The sequence below is a fragment of the Alosa alosa genome, chromosome 7 (assembly GCF_017589495.1).
Source record: "Alosa alosa isolate M-15738 ecotype Scorff River chromosome 7, AALO_Geno_1.1, whole genome shotgun sequence".
NCBI lineage: Eukaryota > Metazoa > Chordata > Actinopteri > Clupeiformes > Clupeidae > Alosa > Alosa alosa.
This window is the reverse complement of record NC_063195.1, coordinates 16,420,188-16,439,674: the sequence shown is the minus strand read 5'-3', so window position 1 is coordinate 16,439,674 and position 19,487 is coordinate 16,420,188. Positions and strand designations below refer to the sequence as shown.

The window sequence follows — 19,487 nt, the reverse complement described above, 5'->3', positions numbered from 1 at the left end:
TTGCACAGATCAAAGTGTCTGTGTATCACCCCGCATCTAACGGAGCTGTAGAAAGATTCAATCGAGTTCTTAAAAGCTGTGTGCAAGCTGCCATCGTCCAAGCTGCTCCATGGAAACAGGCGATGACAGAATTCCTCCAGACTTACCAAGCGACTCCTCATGCCATGATGGGTGTTTCACCTTTTGAAGTACTGTTTGGTTGCAAAATGAGAACCAAACTTGCTATACTGCCATTGCCAACATGTGAAAGCCGTGATGCTGAAGTACGCCATCGTGTGTCCACCCGCAAATCTCAGGTTAAGGCATATTGTGACAAGAAGAGGGGAGCGCGCACTCCTGCTTTTAAAGTAGGGGACAAAGTAAGAGTGAGGAAACAGACTCATGTTCCTAAAGGACATCCCAGATTCACAGATCCAGTTGAAATTCAAAAGCAGGTGGGTCCCTGCACATACGGCTTGTCTGATGGGAAACTCTGGCATTCCTCTCACCTCACTCACGTACCAGACGCAGCCGTGACATCTGCAGATCAGTGCACTCAAGCACCTGACACAGCGGTGACCCCTGCAGATCAGCCTAGGAATGGAACAGCTGAAGACTGCGCACCTGAGAGAGACAAGAACGATCGAGCACATCCAGCCAGAGAACGGAGACCTCCTGACTGGTTGAAAGACTATAAAACTTAAGATGCAAGAAATCAGGACTGCGTCATATCCTTTCCAAGTTATGCTAGAGCTTAAATCTTTGACGCTCACTTTGTTACAATAGCCTACAGTTAAATAATAGGTCCAGTGATATAGCGTTACAAGCCATGAGTTCCTTAGGTCTCTATTTTAGGTTTTGTTAAAGGCCTTATCCGTTCAGGCTCATACAGGAATGATATTTTGTACTGTACTTTATATAGGAAGTATTGTTTACGTTGTGGGGGGATGTTGTGTCTGCACTTGGAACCACACCACTAGGTGTCAGTGTAATGTAGCATTATGGGGTTCTGATATAGCCTGGAGAAATGAAGAAGTGTGAGTTCAGATGTAGAGTGTATGTGCTACCATGTTGAATGCTATATAAATGAGTTATAGTGAATACGTCGGCCTCCTGTGCTTTCATTACTTTCAACATAACACTTTAAAGAACCATTTTCTACCATTTATTCCAGTGGATGGTTCTTCACTACAGTGGATGGTTCTTTGTGTAGGCCTCATGGTTCTTAAAGGGCTTTTCATTCCATTTTGGTTGTGAGGTAATAGATAGGCCTATTAATGTATTAGGCCTACACATACATGTGCCAAACTCATCACCCCAGGCCCATATGTTAGGCTTCATTCATGTGCATTAGGCCTATGGCATTATGAGATGCACAACAGAAATGTGGTATTTTGTATTTTATCTGCACTTATAGGTAGTATTTATTGCTACACTAAAGTCTTTTGTTGCTATGTAGCTGGAATATTATATTGTAAGTTGGCAATGGTAACAATGGGGAGATTGTTTCTACATCACTTTTATTTGCCAACCAACTTATTTATTTGATCTTATCTTGACCTATTGCCCTTTTTGCCAAAAATAAGCGTCCAAGACATACCAGAGAATGTCTAATAGGAAGAGAATTGGCACTGTCTGGTTACTTCCGGTTTCTGGACTGGTTGCAGTTCCTCCTCAGATTCCACTTGAGGGCGCTCGCAGGCAAGTGGACAATGCATTGAGGTCTATGGAGCTTTACCCCTCAATATCCACTTTTCTCTGGATATAATTTTTTGAATAGTAATTTGAATGTTGCATTCGCTAGGAGAGGCAAAGAAAATACACACTGTTGATTGTTATATTTTTTGAAGTCACGTAAGTCTAAAAAGCCTTTCAAATATGTCAATGATGTCATTCATTAGCACAATGCTAGCGTGACAACAACGACCCAACCTGTAAAATTAGGATACAAATCAGTCCCCCTAACCAAAAGTAAAACCTCCTTACCCCAAACCTGGCACATCCCTTCTCGAGAATTAGGCCTAGAGCCCAAACCTGTCACTCTCTTGAAAATTAACAAGGTAAAATCCAACAAGACTGATCACAGTTTGGTAAATAAAAATTACGGTATTGGCCCAAAACTGTACTCTCCCGTCCCTTTACCCCTACCCTGTGAATCATTTGCCAGTTCACTGTTAGACAACTTAAAGTCAATTGGAAGCGACTGTCAGATGTCCAGACTTCTAGAGAACAATGCACAATAGGTTACATACATGCCCACCGAATTTGGGAATCTCCCATTTGGATCATCTCTCACCTATCAGACCCTAACCACCCCTGATCTCTCTAACAACTTACCCACTTTTACATTTCCTGCACAGCCATGCAATTACTCTTATGTTTTGCCCAAAGTTTTTTCTGAATTATATGACACTTTCAAAATTTCCTGTGATGAAGCTGTACAATTAGAAGTAGAAACAAGGCTCCAAAACAATAGCACAGTATGGCATGAAGTGCGATCCCAACGGCTAACTGCCTCAAATTTCAAACGCATCTGTTCCCGGCGTGCAGATTTTGAGTGTCTTGTTTCTGTGTTACAGAAGAAAACTAGCCAAACTACTCATGAAGAGAGGAATTGAGTTAGAGCCAGTGGCTGCCAAATTATATTCTGAGGTCACTGGTAATGAAATTTTCCCCTGTGGATTTGTGATCAACATTAATGCCCCCCATCTAGGCTGCACACCTGACCGTAGAGTTACTGATCTGAATGCGGATCCTTGCCATGGCCTACTTGAAATAAAATGCCCAAACCAAGAGTGTCATACAAACTGCTCATACCTGAGAAGAACAGAGGATGGAACCTTCTCCCTCAAGCATGGGCATGAATATCACTTACAAATCATGGGACAGATGGCTCTTACAGGAGCAAAATGGTGTGATTTTTTTGTAATGTGCAAGGAGGATTACCATCTGGAGAGAGTGCACTTTGATGCTGTTTTATGGGAGGACATGAAAGCCAAACTAGATAAAAATTCTTTTTTGAATATGTCTTGCCAACTCTTGGCCATTAAGTGACCACAGCCCCATTGTTATGTATATACTTTGTTAATAAAAATGTATTTCTTCATCTGTAGCTATTCACCTTATTGATGTCCATGTTGTAAGCTAATTAAGCATCATCATTTAAAGCCAAAGTTTACATGCATTGCAAGTAAAATAACTACATCATGCTACTTTAGAATCTATTCAGTTTATTAAAATTCCAGTTAAGAATGTTAAATGTGATGACTAACATAACTCCATGCCTAAAAGAGTGGCCCTTGAAAATTGGTCAGCATGGCACAAACATACCATAGTTGGTTGACAGTCCCCAACAGAGAAAGGGGAAGGACTCCATCAAACACATGATGCTGCTTAATTCTCCCTATAGCTCTCTCTACATGTATCCTGAGTCTGGCAATTTGTTGTGTTGTGGTGACTTCCTCCCTAGTGAACTGTCTCCTCTGATTAAGAAATGGTGGCACAACAAGTGAAGCATTGATAGGTGACAACAGATCTCCAATAAGAAACCCCTTGTCTGCCATTACCTCATCCCCCTCCTCAAGTAGTGACAAGATGCCTGACTGTTTGGTAATCTGCTTGTCAGAGATTGATCCCTCATAGAGACTGCTAACGAACGTTTTCTCACCAGAAGGACACACACCAATCAATCCCTTTAGAGTTGTTGATCCCTTGTAGTTTGAATAGGTTTCAGAACTTATTACCTTGGAACTTGCTTTCTCAATGTAAATTTCTGTGCAGTCCAAAATGACCCTTGTTCTTGGAAATGTGTCCTTAAAACACTGTGGCATAATTGCATTCACCGCTGATCTGTGTAGCCACACGGGCAATGAACCAAGCATAAAGAATAAGTAATTTGACCATGTTATTATTATCCCACTAACTGTGGATTGGGACACATGAAATCGATCTGCCAGTGATTCTTCTAATGCTCCCTCTCTTACACGGCACAGAAAGAGAAAAAACTGATCAAATAAACATAAGCTCTCTGCCCTGAAGCCCACTAGGGCCATTTCCTGACGAGTCTGATCCTGTTTGACCATTTTCTGTGCCTGATTCCACCTAAGCATGCCCTCTGCAGTTGGCTGAAGGGACAAGAACAATGCTCTCAGTGTCTCGTAATCCTATAAAAAAAAAGTATAGAATAGAAGAAAACAGAAAATAGAAAACCGACACCTTTTATTTTTACTGAACAATACAGAGATCAGCACAATGTTAATGCACAAGGAAAATAAATTACTATATGAGTTTGTGTCCAAAGTATTGCTAATACTGTAGAAAGTACTGTAGTAACAACACTAGAAAAAGACTGCATGTTTGATTATTATTCACCCGAAATCCAGTGTAGAAGGTCAACAACTTTGAATCATTTTCAAAATGCTTCAAGCTGAAACGGGATGCCTTGAGGATGTTATTCTCCTGTGTAAGGCGAGTGATCTCCTGCCGTGCTGCTTCTAGCTGATCTTCCAGTGACTGAGAGGGTTCAGCATAATCATGGTCAGGGTGGGGTGCTGGCTTAACAACTTGGCCAGCACTATAGGAGACAATGACAAATCAAAAAAAGTTCAGTTCCAATTTCATGTGTCATCACATAAGTTGTATAGTATACCATGTAAGCTACTACAGTGAATTTGTTTCATTAATGTAGATTACATGTTATACCCTGCTGATACACATAGCCTATGTCGCTATGTAGCAGCTGTGTGATATTTTGCAAGATGGACATAGGCAATACTTTATAAGTGTCTTACTTACCCAGTGTCAACTCCAGCCAGGCCTACACTGACATCCTCTGTCTCTCCAGCAGGTTCATTGCTGTATATATAATCATAAAACATGAGAAAAACTACAATGAATCAACACTTTGTAACTTAGACCAACCAATAGGACAAGGCTACATGACGTTAGGAGACGTATGAAACAAACTTCATTAACTGAGCTCTCTACCTCTATAACTCTCATTTGTCTTTTATGCGATGTTTTTGTCCAAGCAAACAGCTGAGGGACACTTCCTGGCAGCAGGCACGTTTTACCAGACTCATCGTGGTGCACAAAACACTCCTCAGCGAAATGTTTGGCACAAACTTTTGTGTTGGACGTAATCTGCACGAACAACACACAACAGCCTGCCTGTTAGCTGCAGTTAGCCTACATACAGTGACCAGGGCTTTCCTTGAAGTCGGTAAAACAAGCTTAGGCCCTACTGCTTGAGACGTGGCATTTCTATCGAGGGTGTTCACAACATCCAGTCTACCATAAATAAATAAAACCACATCATGTTTGCGGCTGATCTAACAAGTAGCGAGTTAAACTGAAGTAAACAAGTAGGGTTACTAGCTATCATTACAACATCAGCCTGAAGTTAAGCTAACCGGTTGGGTAGCTAGTTTCTAGATAATTATGCACTTACCTGGAAAAATGTGCCGATGTCTCTAATTTTTGATATCCATTCTCTCTTCAGTTTGGTGTCTGTCGGGAACCGGTGGAACGAAAGTTGTTTGTCTTTTTTCCGTCTTTTGTAGGAATTACACAGAGGCACACAGCAGTAAGACATATTCGCGACTGATACACACAACCGTAACTGTTTTTTCAGAACTCGAACTTCCCACCCTGAGCATGACGTCAAAACAAGATGGCCGCCGTGTGAATATGGTGAATTAAAAGGACATAAGTACTCGTTCATTCAACTTTAGATCTAAAATCTATATGGAACTTGCATAATTTACAATAAAATCTTCGATTCTTCCACGACAAGCAGGTGAAAGAGATATATTTAGCCATCTAGCTCCATAGACCCCCATTCAACCTGCACTCGCCCGCGATCACCCCCAGTGGAATTCTAATGGAACTGCAACCAATGTCGATACAATGAGGCTACTTCTTACTTTCGAAATACTATAGCTCACTTCAAGTTGCATTGCATATGCATGCGAAAATGATCTTCTACCCCCATTGCCCGCATTAGCCAATGAAAGAAAATAACAAGCGAAGTAGGAGTAGGAGCTAACAGCAAGTTGCTAACATGGCGGAAAAAAATCCTGCCTGTGTTATTTGTGGCAATAACACATCAATGTTGCATGTCTTGCCTTAGAAACAAGAGTTGAGGAAGAAATGGTTCGGATTTATCATTTGAACACCACCACCGAAGTAGTGCAACATTAGTTCTGTGTTCAAATCATTTCGACCACACTCACTGCCTACAGTTAGAAAGTGGTTTTACCACTTTTCCACCTAACGTCTGTTACAAAATAGCATGTTCATATTCTTGACGTTAGCATGCATGAAAAGGGTACAAGCTAGGCTTAGGCTAGCCTATATTACAGAAAGCTACACCAGGCACGTAACTGAAGTGTTCTGTTCTCGACGTGTAAAATCAGAGAGTGTCTAGGAAGGGCTTTGGTAAAATCCATTAGAGGAATGGTCTATTTTCCCGAACGTAGCCTACAGGCCACTAACACGCCAGGTGTAGCTACTTCCATTGATTAGGCCTATTGGAAGCTAATTGATGCAGTACATAACGCGAACGGAATGCTTCAGTTACGTGCCTGGTGTAGCTAACGTTACACTCATAAGAAACTAACCACACTACCCAGAGATTTAGCTTGTTGAACCTACAATCTTCTAACCTAAGCGTTAAACCACAAATAATAATATTAGCAACAATATCTTATGCTCAACTAAGTACGGGTATTGTTCTAGTCTAAACAGGGAAAATCAAAAACACAATACCCGTGCACTATTAGGCTAAGTTGCTATCACTAGAGCCCAGGTATTCTGTCCTCCAGCGTGCATGTCTATTTTGCACGATTTGACAGATAGCTAAACAGTCAGGAGTGTTGAATGAAAACCCAGACGTGGAAGTAAAGTTGACTCTTTACTTGTATATAAGGGCATTGATACAGGTAACCACTGAATCTGTGAAACTAAATACAAAATAATATTTAGCATTAAGCTAGTATAGCCTGTTCAAATAAAATCACTTTACAATCAGACTGTCTGACACTGTAAATATTGTAAATACAAAGTATGAAGGAATAAACTACAGCCTCTGCTGCATTACATAGCTAGTGACTGAGCTAAAAGACTGCATAGTAAAAGCATTGGGTGAGCTGTTACCAATTGTCACCACTACTCTGTGAGTATGTGTCATACGTATGATTACTGTGAATGTATGTGTGTGTGTGTGTGTATCTGTTTGTGCACATGTGTGCACATGAAATGGGTTAACATGACCCCTGGAGGCAAACATACGGAAAAAAATGGTCATCCTAGGCTCTACAGTTCTCAAGATATTCACAGAGAACTGTGTCTGCCCTACCCTCCATTCGGGGGGTCCAGTCCAGCAGGGGGGCTACAGATCAAAACGAAAAATGACGGTTCCATGCTATCCATGTGGTACAAGTTTCGTGTACCCCGGTCTTTCAGTGTCCCGGGAATCCTTGTTGGTCTACGTCACTAAATGTACACATAAATTAATTTATTGTAAGGCCCCCCATGAACGAAAGTACACAAAACTTGGCATGCATTCAGAGGGTGTCATAATGATCCTACACTTTTAATTTTGTGCAGTTTTGACCTTGTCAGCCAGAGATATTGTGGTGATGAAAACACCTAATTTTTTGCTTTTTAATTTTTAACTAGGTGGCGCTATACATGAAATAAGTGGTAATGGGATGGGTTGACATGCCCCCTTAAGACCAACATATATAAAAAAGGTGGACCTCCTAGGCCCTACGGTTCTCGTCTCCGGCCTGTCTCCGGCCACCTACAGGCCAGTTGGTGTATAGTAACATAAATTAATTTATTGTGTGGCCCCCATGAACGGAATTCCACAAAACTTGGTGTGCATACAGAGGGTGTCATAATGATCCTACACTTCCAATTTTGTGCAGTTTTGACTATGTTAGGTCACAGATACCTTCAATTACAACACCTCATTTTTACTTTTTTGTGTTTAACTAGGTGGCGCTATACATGAAATGAGTGGTTATGGAATGGGTAGACATGGCCCCTTGAGATCAACATACAAAAAAAAATGGTCCTCCTAAACCCCACGGTTTTCGAGATATTAGTGTTAATTTTGTCACCTATTTTTAATTTAGTCTTAGTCTTAGTCTTGTGACGAAATGTCCTTTTTAGTCTTTGTCATATTTAGTCATTCAAATATCATTTTTGTTAGTCAAGTTTTAGTCGACTAAAAGTCTCGTCATTTTAGTCTAGTTTTAGTCAAAAGAAAACTAAAGGTATCTTAGTCTTAGTCAGTTTTAGTCAACACATTTTAGTCTTTTTTTATAACAAATTATTTCTGATTACCATTTGAGTCAAATAGTGTTTCACACATCTCAATTTTCCAACAATATTGTGTGTCCACAGGGCTACTCGTCTGTTATAATTACTCATTCAGATTTTTGTCAGTCAGTATGTTTACATGCACAGGTAAGTCGAGCTACAGTTATAGCTCGGCTGGGATTTGACCATAGACAGTAAAGATTTGACTGGACCACTGTCATATTAAGTAGACCAGTGTTTCTCAAAGTGTGGTCCGAATCACTGGTGGTCCGCGAGCAGACGTGGTAAAATATAATATAGATGAGTTGTTTGCAATATTGAACCAACTTGTATGTAAAACAGTTCTGCAACACTGTCTATGTAAGATATGCCAGTTTAAATCATACAGTATGAATCCACACAATAAGCAAAGTGCAAAGACAATAAGCAAGGTGGTTCAGTGAGTAGGCCTATAGTGTAGACTAATTATAGGCTACTGTTGAAGTAGGTATAATCTTTTTTTTTTTTTAGCTAGGGTTAGTTAAGTGGTCCTGAAACTGAAAAAAGTTTGAGAAACACTGTCGTGAGACCAAAGTATTAATGTTTTACTCCGCCTCGCTAGATGGCGATATACCAAACACAACACATTCCCCAAACAGACTCTCCATCTTAGCCATAGCTAACTTGCTAGCGAACTTTCCATATTAGCTTACTTGCTAGCAAACTTTGCATCATCAGTCTAACTAGTTAAATAGTTGACATTACATGATGAACATTTTCGTATGGACATTCTGGGGGATGTTAATTTGTATGAGAGAAGCTTCAACTTCTGGGTATGTAGCATTGTGGCATAAACCTTAGGTAGTTAGCTTGCTAACTCTGGCAGAAATCTCCAGTGTTATTATTCCATGTAGTTCCGTGTTGCAGCCACAGGGTTGCAGCAACAGCACGTAGACTAGCCTACAGGAAAGCTGTTGCGTATGAACTAATTCGGAATATTTTGAAAACGTAACAGCTAGATATTCTGTCTTCTCATTTTGTAGACGAAAATGAAGAGAGATTTTATCCTAGTTTTTATTTCATGCAAAACATTTTAGTCTCGTATTTTTTCGTCAACAATAATGCATCTTAAGATAGTCTTAGTCAGTGTTTCAGGACATTACTGACGTCTCGTCATCGTCTCGTCTTAGTCATAAAATAAAAGGTTGTTGACGAACATATTTCCTCTCATCTCGTCCGACGAAATTAACACTAAGTAGAACAGTAGTAAAACAGTAGTGGGCAGTCAGTACTCAAACATGGAGAGGGTGGAGAGACAGACAGACTATGCAGAGAAGTCTATCTCTCCTTTTCCCTTAAGTGAAGCATTGAACAGTTCAATGGCCCTGGGGACAAATGACTTCCTCAGCCTTTCAGTTGTGCATGGCAGTGAGCGAAGTCTCCAGCTGATCAAGCTCTTTTGCTTTATAATAGTGCTGTGGAGTGGATGACATTCATTCATCATCCAAGATGTTGATCAGTTTGCTCAGGGTCCTTTTATCTGATATTGAAGTGATGCACTCCAGTTCGGCTCCCACGACAGAGCCAGCTTTCCTTACTAGCCTGTCTATATGGAGTGAATATAGCCTATAGTATTGAGAATGGTCTCTCTCCTCATAGCCGCGTAGCCCTGATGGTACGCACAGTGCATACGGCAGTCCACCTGCAGGCGCCACTGTGTGTGTGTGTGTTTGTGTGTGTGTGTGTGTGGCCTTAGGTATTTCATTCCTTGTTCATCATCCCCGAACCATGGAAATAGTCTATATTTGGTGTGTATGTGTCCAAAGTGACCGTGATACAATTCTTTAACCAATCCCTGCCATGTGATGTCATCAATGTGAACCTTCTACTCCACCCACTGTTATTTTCACATTTCCCTCAAGAAACAACCAACGGGTCACCATATCTTATCTTAATACAGATAAGTCATTGCATAGTTCCATCTAAAATAGCTAAAGAAAATAATAACTAGAATGACTAGATGACATCACATGGCAATGATTGGTTAAAAAGTTGTTGCTTCCATCCCAGGGCCACAGCCAGCTACCAAGCCAAAGGTGCTTACTGCCAGGACTTAAATCATCCATTCCAATGGATGAACTAGACTACATGTTTTCTTAACAAAGTTTGGGTGGAATTCATAGGGATGACTAAATCTAGCATTCCTATGGGTGCACTAGTGAAAGGGCCAGACACTGCTCAAGGATCATACTGTATGTAAAGCTAAACCTATGAACAAACACAGACTCTTTCTATTTGTCACACATACACTTCCACACCCACACATATTGTACAGACAAACCCACACACACACACTTATTGTTTCTACATATTCCGAATCAAACGTACAGTAATTGTTTTTTTTTTTTTAACGAAAAAAAAAAAAAAAAAAGAATCACTTACATTTTCTCGGTCCTGGTTTAATCCTGTACTTTCCTCTGTCTTCATACCTTAACAAGGATCCAAGAAATACAGTTGAGGCTAAATACTTGATAAAATATTCCTGTATCATTGTAAGCTAAATTGTGTCGTTTTTTACAATGTAGCACAGAAGTGCTTTTCAAACTCCAAGAGTTGGTTTGAAGCAGAAAGGACCACTAAATATGAATATATCTATCTTAAAGACAAAACAAAACCTTGAATTTCCCCTAGGGGATCAATGAAGTATTTATCTATATATCTATCCATCTATGTGAGATTGCCTTTCAAACACTGACTGAGAAACTAATGTAGGCATACAGAAAAAAACACCCAGACTCCCTCACTAATACTCCCTAAATACAGGCAATATATCAAGTGTCCTACCAGGGACAAAAACACACTAGTTCACTGCTACACAGATTTAAAAGAAGTCTATAGCACTGTCTCCTGTGCAGCTCTAGAACTCTCCGACCGCTGTCTGAGTCATCTCATCCCAACCTACAGGCAGAAATTAATCATTTCTAAACCTGTGGCAAGGACTGTGAAGTGGACAAGGGAGTGAAAGCTGGAGTTACAGGCCTGCTTTGACTGCACTGACTGGGGCATTTTTGAACCTGCTGAACTCACTGACACTGATATCAGTTTTTGTGAAGACATTTGTGTGCAAACAAAGACCTTTTGCACATACAATAACAGCAAACCATGGTTAATTCCTAATGTCAGGAAGCTGTCCCAAGCCATGGAGGAGGCCTACAGTAGTGGGGAACAGGCCCTGTCTATAAGTAGGCTAGGAACAAGCTGAAAAAAGGAGATCAGGGTAGCCAAAAGGAACTACCATGACTAAAGGACACCACCCTCCCTCCCTGTAGAAAACCCCAGTCTAGTTGATGACCTGAATAACTTTGAAAAACACCATTCACACACCCACAAGGATCTGTGTGTCGCTCTTTCAAAAGCAGAAGATCAAGAAAGCTCCAGGATCAGCTGGCGCCCATCTTCACCCGGATCTTTAACTGGTCTCTGGAGCTGTGTGAAGTACCCTCCTGCTTCAGATGCTCCACCATCATTCCAGTCCCCAAGAAATCCTCCATCACAGGATTAAATAACTTCAGGCCCGTTACCCTGACGTCTGTGGTCATGAAATCCTTTGAGAGACTGGTGTTGACCCACCTAAAATCCCTAACAGGACCCACCCAAACACGTCAGTGGATGATGCAGTCAATATGGGACCGCACTAAATCCTGCACAACCTCAACTCCCCAGGGACGTATGCCAGGTTCATGTTTGTTTTAAACACCGAGCTACAAGTCCACAATCATCCCAGAACTCCTCTATCAGAAGCTCACCCTCAGCTCACAGTGCCTGCCTCCATCTGTCAGTGGATCACCAGCTTCCTGACAGACAAACAGCAGCAGGTTAGACTGGAGAGCATCATATCCAAAACCCGGTCCATTAGCACTGGCCCTCCCCAGGTGTGTGTCCTCTCCCCGCTGTTCTTCTCCTTCTACACTAACGACTGCACCTCGGGGGACCCTTCTCTGAAACTCCTGAAGCTTGCAGACAATACCACTGTCATAGGTTTGACGAGTGACGAGTCTGCCAAAGCCTTTATGGCATTGAGATATAAACCCCAAGCGGCGATGTCATCTAAGATTGAAATGTTAAACACCAAGTACTCACCTGAAAGTCTCTAGTTTACAGCTGGGATCATTCAGTATGTCTGTGAGCTCTTTGACACCTGAGTTTCCTGGGTGATTGTAGTTCATCTCCAGCTCAACAAGAAAGAACAGCCCTTCTGGGTGATCAGACATCCAGACAGCCTACAAAACAAGATTTCTCCTAAATATTAGAGATGGAAAGTGTATCAAAGTTCATATTCAGATTTAGTACTTCATACATTCAGTATAGACAAACAGACAAATTCAGTCATTTTAATTATTAAAATACATGACAGATAGAGGGTTTTAACTTGCGGATGGGCAATCTATGGGCATTTCTTGCTGAAATAAATGGTAGTAAAATAATATATTGCATTACATTCCTTATCACTGACCTCAGTGTCTCCAGCTTACATTGTGGATCTCTTAGTCCCACACAGAGCAGCTCCACTCCTTCATTGTGCAGGGCACTGTCACTCATGTCCAGTTCTCTCAGATAGGAAGGTGTTCTTTGTAGCACTGATGCCATGATTTTACAGCTTGTCTTGGAGAGGTTGCAGTGATTTAGCCTGTATAGAAAATACTTGTTGAACTTCCATGAATACATGTACGCATCTTTTTGCAAAGCTCAGATATTGCCTCTCATTTTTGCCATACGATAAATGTTGTGATTGTGTCTAAAGTATGAAAGCATGTTACAAAAATATTCAGGATCCAACACACCTTGTCAATTCTAAAGGGTTCAATTTTTTAAATGGAGATTAAAGTTGTATCCCTTCCCTTCTTTAAAAGAGGACACAACTGTATATATTCACAGCTCATGAGCCAAAGAGAGTAAAGGAGAAAAACAGACTGACATATAATTTCTGAAGAGTTGCTTTTGAATTTCACTTGTTAAGCCTTTCTTGCTCATGCTGTGTGCAATTGCAATGTACTGTGGGTACAGTGTGTGCTGAACAGTGGTATGGCAGCAGGTACGTGTACCTTGACCAGACCTAACTGAGAGGGGATGTTCAGTGTGGAGAGGAAAGGGCACTGGGGGGAGATTGTTGTGGTGTGAGACGCTGGACTGGTTTTGCTGCCACTATGAATCTGTGTTGGTTGTAACTTCTGCCACCGATAACAATAGTCAGCTAAGGCAGGGACTGAATATGTGAGTGCAGAGTGTGATCGGAAAAGGAACACCATATGCACAGCTTCTTCACTACTGTTCTCCATCACCAACCCGGCTCCCTTTAAACCAGCTCTTCCCTCCCTGCTACCTGCCACCCAGTGCAGGCCATGCCCCCGCCTTGGTGCCTTGCTCAAGGGCACTTCAGCCATGCCTACTGGTCGGGGTTCGAACCGGCAACCCTCTGGTAACAAGTCCGAAGCGCTAACCAGTAGGCCACAGCTGCCCCACAAGCTGATTTCTTGCTAAAATCAAATTGTTGGGTAAAATAATATATTGAAGCATTACATTCAATAACTTACCTCAGTGTCTCCAGTTTGCATTGTTGATCTTTTAGTCCCACAGAGAGCAGCTCCACTCCTTCATCCTGCAGGTCATTGTCACTCATGTCCAGTTCCCTCAGATGGGAAGGGGTCATTTGCAGCACTGATGCCAACAGCTGACAGCTCACCTTGGAGAGGTGACACCAATTTAGCCTGTTTTAAAATCAAGAATAAACGTGTCAGTTGTACACACAATCAAAACATACATAACATGTTTATTCAGTTTTATACACACTGAAACAACTGTTGAAATACCGCCATGTCCCTCAGCCAGTATATCAGTTTTTTTTTTTTAAATCATCATAGTAATTTGAAATACCAAGGCTATACACACCAAAGTCTTCTTGAGACTTTGACAACAGGAAGCATTCTGAGTAGCCCTTTGTCTGATTTCAGATATTTCCTCAGATCAAACTCCTCCAAGTCCTCAGCTGACATCAGCAGCAGATAAGCCAGAGCTGAACACTGGGCTGGAGTCAGGTTCTTCTCCTCATCTGCTGAGTTTATGTACCTAAAGTCCAGAACAATAGAACAATACAAATGTTGAGAAATACAGAATCCTTCTGGCTGTGTCTGCTGACAAATAGTATGTTTCTTTTCACAACATGTTAAATACATTTCAAAGTAGCCTATGTTTTTTTAACAAGCAAGTAGGATTGGTATCGTTAGATTAATTTTGAGGTGTATATGGTATGAATAAATACGTGTTCCCACCAGCCCTCCACTCTGCAGTTCCATGTAAAATTGAAGAAAAACGTTTACAGCATAGCATTACTGACTATATCCCCAGACACCAGTTAGTTATCTTCCCAATATTGCTCTGGCTGGTGTTTTGCATGCCTTTTAGGTAGTCAGCACACCAGTTTTAGACAGAAAACTTGCATAGAGCACCTACACAATATGATACGATACAACATTATTTGTCAGTTTGTGCTGAAATTCTTTTTGCATCCCTGGGCAGCTCATTTAAGGATAGGAGGACAGAAAAAATACATACATGTAAGACATATCATCAATAGACCGACATGTAGACATGCATGTAGGACATAAAGCATCGAAAGACACACATGACAGTATCAACAGACAAACATGAAACTTAGCCACACATGACAGTATCAACAGACAAACATCAAGCATGACAGAAGACAAAGCATACAGTACATATATTGCAAAGAGGCTACGTTAATACATCCAAACTTTCAACACTTGGATAAATGGTATTCATGAATAGATATTGCACTAGATCTTAATGGTTTAACAAAAGGATTGATTGATGTATACAAGAGTATCTGAGTCTATTGCAGTTGAAAGAAAGAACTCTAAAGCGCCTGTTTGAGGGCAGTAGCTGATATTCTCTCTGTGTAGAACATGTGAGGTGTCCATGGAAATATATCTGGCCAGCCTGAGCATGCTCTTGTTGTGGGCTTCCTGGAAGAGGTGTGCTACAGGTAGCCCAATGATCTTTGAACAGATTATAATTTGATTATAGTTTTGCCTTATCTTTGACTAAAAGGCTACTCAGCCAAACTCTGCTACAATAAAGCATTACACTCTGGATCACTGATGTAAAGAACAGAGAGATTATTTGGGTGCTACAGTAGCTCATAAGGATCTTAATCTTATCTAAATCTAAATCTAAATCTTATTCTATTGATTATTTATGTAATTTACTTATTAAAATGCCCATGTGGTATGGTATACATTGGACAGACCAAATGTCAATTAAAAATTAGAATATCAGAGCACAAAACAGCAATTCGCACTAAAAATACCACTTATGCCATGGCAAGATAGCCTGGCGGGCCATCCTATATCATTGAAATGTATAGTCTGGAATCGAACCAGTCACCTCGCTTAATCCAAGTGGCGGGCAGAGAATTGTCTTTCAAACTGCCTAGGCCAGCGCTACGACCATATCTGTATCCGGTCGGCAAAACGGCAAATACATCCTTTTTCGAAAGGAATGACTTAAGTGCATTGTGTTGCTCAACTTTCAAAGAAAAGCACAAGTCCAACTCCTCCAAAGATGACACCAACGCCGATTCAAACAACCGCTCTTCGCTCGGCCATAGCCACCTTCCTTGTTGTTCACCGTCGAGGGACTGTCGTTATCCTGTTAAGCCCGCCTTAAGACTCTCTAACAAAATAGAGCACTGTGATTGGATGACGTCCACGGCGTCAGCCAATAGAAATCCCTATGGTTTGATACTAGACGTACAGGCTGAGCAAATTAATTTGCCGCCGCTAGGGTGCGTCTAGATTTCTAGGCTAATGGCAAGACATTATATGCAGGCAAATCATGGATCTCCAGCTTCATTGAAATTTTGGGGGATAGAAAAAATCGATACACCCTCCAGAGGCGGAGACATGATCAAAAAACTCTTATGTAGTGAGGCGTTTTGGATATTTACCCTTGAACACACCTGAACCTCATGGCTTAAATGAGGAACTAAATTTGTCATGCTTTCTGTAGGTCTATGTGCTTAGTTTGATAACTTATGAACATTTTGAACGTGTTCTTAATGATTTCATGCTATACAGTTTGAAATTGTGATGTTACTATGTATTTGATTTCCCATATCTACTTACTCTGTGTTATTATAAATATTGTGTATTTATAGGCCCATTCTCAAAAAACCTGACTCCGACCCCACATCACTAATAAACTACCGCCCTATCTCCAACCTCCCCTTCCTGGCCAAGGTACTGGAAAGAGTGGTGGCCTCACAACTACACACCTTTCTTAACCACCACGACCTGTATGAGCCCTTTCAATCTGGCTTCCACTCATGTCACAGTACAGAGACTGCCCTTCTACGCATAGTTAACGACCTCCTCCTGTCTGCTGACTCTGGTTCACTTAACATTCTCATTCTCCTTGACCTTAGTGCTGCTTTCGATACCATCAACCACAATGTTGTAATCTCCCGTCTGTCTGCTATTGGTGTTTCTGGCACAGCCCTCAATTGGTTTCAGTCATACCTCACCAACAGAAAGCAGTTTGTAACACTTGGTCCACATCAGTCCCCCAAGTCCCCTGTCACTCGTGGTGTCCCCCAGGGTTCTGTACTTGGGCCCCTCCTCTTTCTCATATACATCCTCCCTCTTGGCCAGATTATTCGCTGCCACGGTCTCAACTTCCACTGCTATGCAGATAACATCCAACTTTATCTTACCACTCCCTCTCCCTCTGACCCCCCACCACGCTCCCTCACTTAATGCGTCTCTGACTTAATATTATGGATGCAAAACAATTTTCTCAACCTCAACACAGACAAAACCGAAATTCTGCTGATTGGCCCTAAAAGCATCCTCACCAAATCTCCCCATCTCACTCTCAACATTGATGGCTCATCTGTCCACTCCACCTCTGTTGTTAAAAACCTTGGCATTCAGCTTGACTCCACCCTTAGCTTTGATCCTCATATCAATTCACTCACTAAGATTGCTTTTTTTCACCTCCGTAACATTGCACGCTGTTATATACCTGTTGGTAATTGATCGCCCCCTACTGGCGAATGGAATATACATGGAAAAGTAGGGTACTGTGTGTAGTTCTGCGAGCGGTTTGATTCAGTAAACAACCTAACCTGCATACGGCCTCCGTTTCTTCATTTTTATATATCACGGATATAACAGTGGCGACGAGGATGGGATTGATTGTCAACGGAGAGAAAACGGCTCACGTCTAGTGATAGGGGATAAACTTTCAGAAGAAGTCACGAACGAAAATAACCAGGTGAAGTGAAGTTAGCTGTGCTAGCTTTATTGCTAGCTTCATGGCGTCTTTCCAAAGTGGAAGCATTGGGGAATATAAGGAATCAGATGAAGATTTTGAATCATATCTTGAACGCTTTGACCAGTGGATAATTGCGAATGCTGTGCCTTCTGACAAAAAGGTCAGTACATTTTTATCCATGATTGGGGCAGAAGCATATCGGTTATTGAAGAACTTAACGTCCCCGACCAAACCTAGCACCGTGTCATACAAACTGCTCAGTAAAGCACTGACTGACCACTACAAACCAAAGCCAATGGTGATCGTCGAGCGATTCCGAGACAACAGCAAGACGGAGAAAGCGTAGCCGATTACATCGTTGCACTCAAACAACTTTCAACATACTGTGAGTTTTCTGGATATTTAGATGAAGCTCTTAGGGACAGATTTGTCTGTGGGCTAAGAACCGTAGCCATTCAGAGAAGACTTTTGACAGAGCGTGATTTAACTTTTAAGACTGCACAGTAATATGACCTCTGACCCTTACGCCTGAGCTAAGCAGTCATCTGTTCCAGGAGGTGTTTTACTGGAGTTGAAAAATGTCAGATCACATTCTGGGCAGTGATGTGTACACTCAGAGTTGAGTGTCCATCTCTTTTGTCCTGTGTTCTCTCTGCGTCACCTTCTCTGTCCTGAATCTCTTGGCCAGGGTCCGGCGTCGGATGTCCAGGAGGCGTGCCACTCTCTCCTCCTCCTCCTTCTTTTTCTCCAGCAGACTCAGAGTCTTGTCCTCGGACTCTCCGTCTCCCTTCATTCCTGCTCTCTCCATCGTGTCTCCCCCGATCCCCTCGTCGGCCTCTGTGGCGGCCCCAGCGGCTCTCTCCACCTCCATTCGGCTCTCATCCAGCCAACGCTAGCGAGAGCTTTTCTTTGGGGCGTTTCGTCCGCTTGTCTCGGGCAGCTCCTCGACCTTGACCCCTTTTCTCTCCTGCTCTTTCCTCCGTTTTTCATAATTACGTTGGCGCCATGTCGTGCGTTGCAGCCGCGCTCTCTCCTGTAACTCTGCATCCACAGGATCCTCCACTTCCTCTTTAGCTGCACTAAAGCAGCACAGATTCTGCAGAGCTCTCTTAAAGCGTGGCATTTTCCAAACTACTTCATGAGAGACATGAGGTCCAACTTGAACCTTGAGATTCTGTCATTGTGAGTCGCCATGGAGTTAGCTTTATGATGTCATCAGAAACGGCCTTGATGAATGTTGCAGCACAGTTGCAGTAACCAAGCGAAATGTAAATAAAATGCTGAGGTGTGGATGTAGATATGTAGAATGTTGAAGTGTTCTAAGATCAATGTTGCAACAATACTAACAGCATTAGCTGTTTACTCCATAACCATGCATGCTACCAGTATTTGACATTTTCTCTCAGGTTTTACTAATTTCATTAAAGCTATGTATTTTAGTATATGGACCTTTGATATTCCTTGTCTTAGTATCATTTTATCAGTGCCATTCATTGCAAGTCACTTTGGACAAACGTGTCTGCTAAGAACCATACAGTAAACATAATCATACAGTACACAATTCTGAACAAATCATCAAGCCCATAGTTGAACTAGATATTTTCAAAATGGCTTTCTCTTAATCTATGTTTTGACATTAAAACTAAAAATCTTAAAGATCTAACGTTTCAGACCAAATTGAAAAGCAGGTAGTAGTGTTTTGTGCACGTGGGTTCCAACAACGTGTCACTCTGTCCCAGTTCTGTCGCCCACTTGTTTGCCTTTCCTAGCAGCAGCTCAGTGACATTGCACAACACTGGGAAGCCCCAGACCAGAGTGTTGTTCTTGATCCATTTGGGAATTTTACCGGC

At 41.7% G+C, this 19,487-nt stretch overlaps 1 protein-coding gene across 7 annotated transcripts; it reads right to left on the bottom strand.

Moving 5' to 3' along the window:
- Positions 1–1,751: 1,751 nt before the first annotated feature.
- On the bottom strand, positions 1,752–19,455 carry LOC125298638. Of its 7 annotated transcripts, none has more exons than XM_048249466.1 (12): positions 18,299–19,455; positions 14,233–14,409; positions 13,878–14,051; positions 12,800–12,973; positions 12,427–12,566; positions 10,729–10,775; positions 4,774–5,531; positions 4,351–4,552; positions 3,723–4,142; positions 3,310–3,461; positions 2,797–2,950; positions 1,752–1,779 (listed from the first exon to the last, which is right to left on the bottom strand). In XM_048249466.1, the coding sequence occupies exons 7-11, from the start codon at positions 4,854–4,856 to the stop codon at positions 2,851–2,853; spliced, it is 957 nt and encodes a 318-aa protein (XP_048105423.1). In that variant the 5' UTR covers positions 4,857–5,531; positions 10,729–10,775; positions 12,427–12,566; positions 12,800–12,973; positions 13,878–14,051; positions 14,233–14,409; positions 18,299–19,455; the 3' UTR covers positions 1,752–1,779; positions 2,797–2,850. The 7 variants fall into 7 exon arrangements, 5 of the variants coding, with proteins under 5 accessions (XP_048105423.1, XP_048105419.1, XP_048105422.1 ...); XM_048249462.1 differs by having other exon boundaries at positions 3,310–4,142; positions 4,774–5,121; positions 5,429–5,531; XM_048249465.1 differs by having other exon boundaries at positions 3,310–4,103.
- Between the last annotated feature and the right edge of the window lie 32 nt (positions 19,456–19,487).

Coding starts and splice junctions, on each gene's coding strand:
- LOC125298638 (XM_048249462.1), bottom strand. CDS start 4,856: ATGTTTTATGATTATATATACAGCAATGAACCTGCTGGAGAGACAGAG. Junction 4,553..4,773: donor CTGGCTGGAGTTGACACTGG/GTAAGTAAGACA, acceptor TGTCTCCTATAG/TGCTGGCCAAGTTGTTAAGC. Junction 2,951..3,309: donor GGGACTGTCAACCAACTATG/GTATGTTTGTGC, acceptor CCCATAAAACAG/CATCAAAGTGCACTCTCTCC.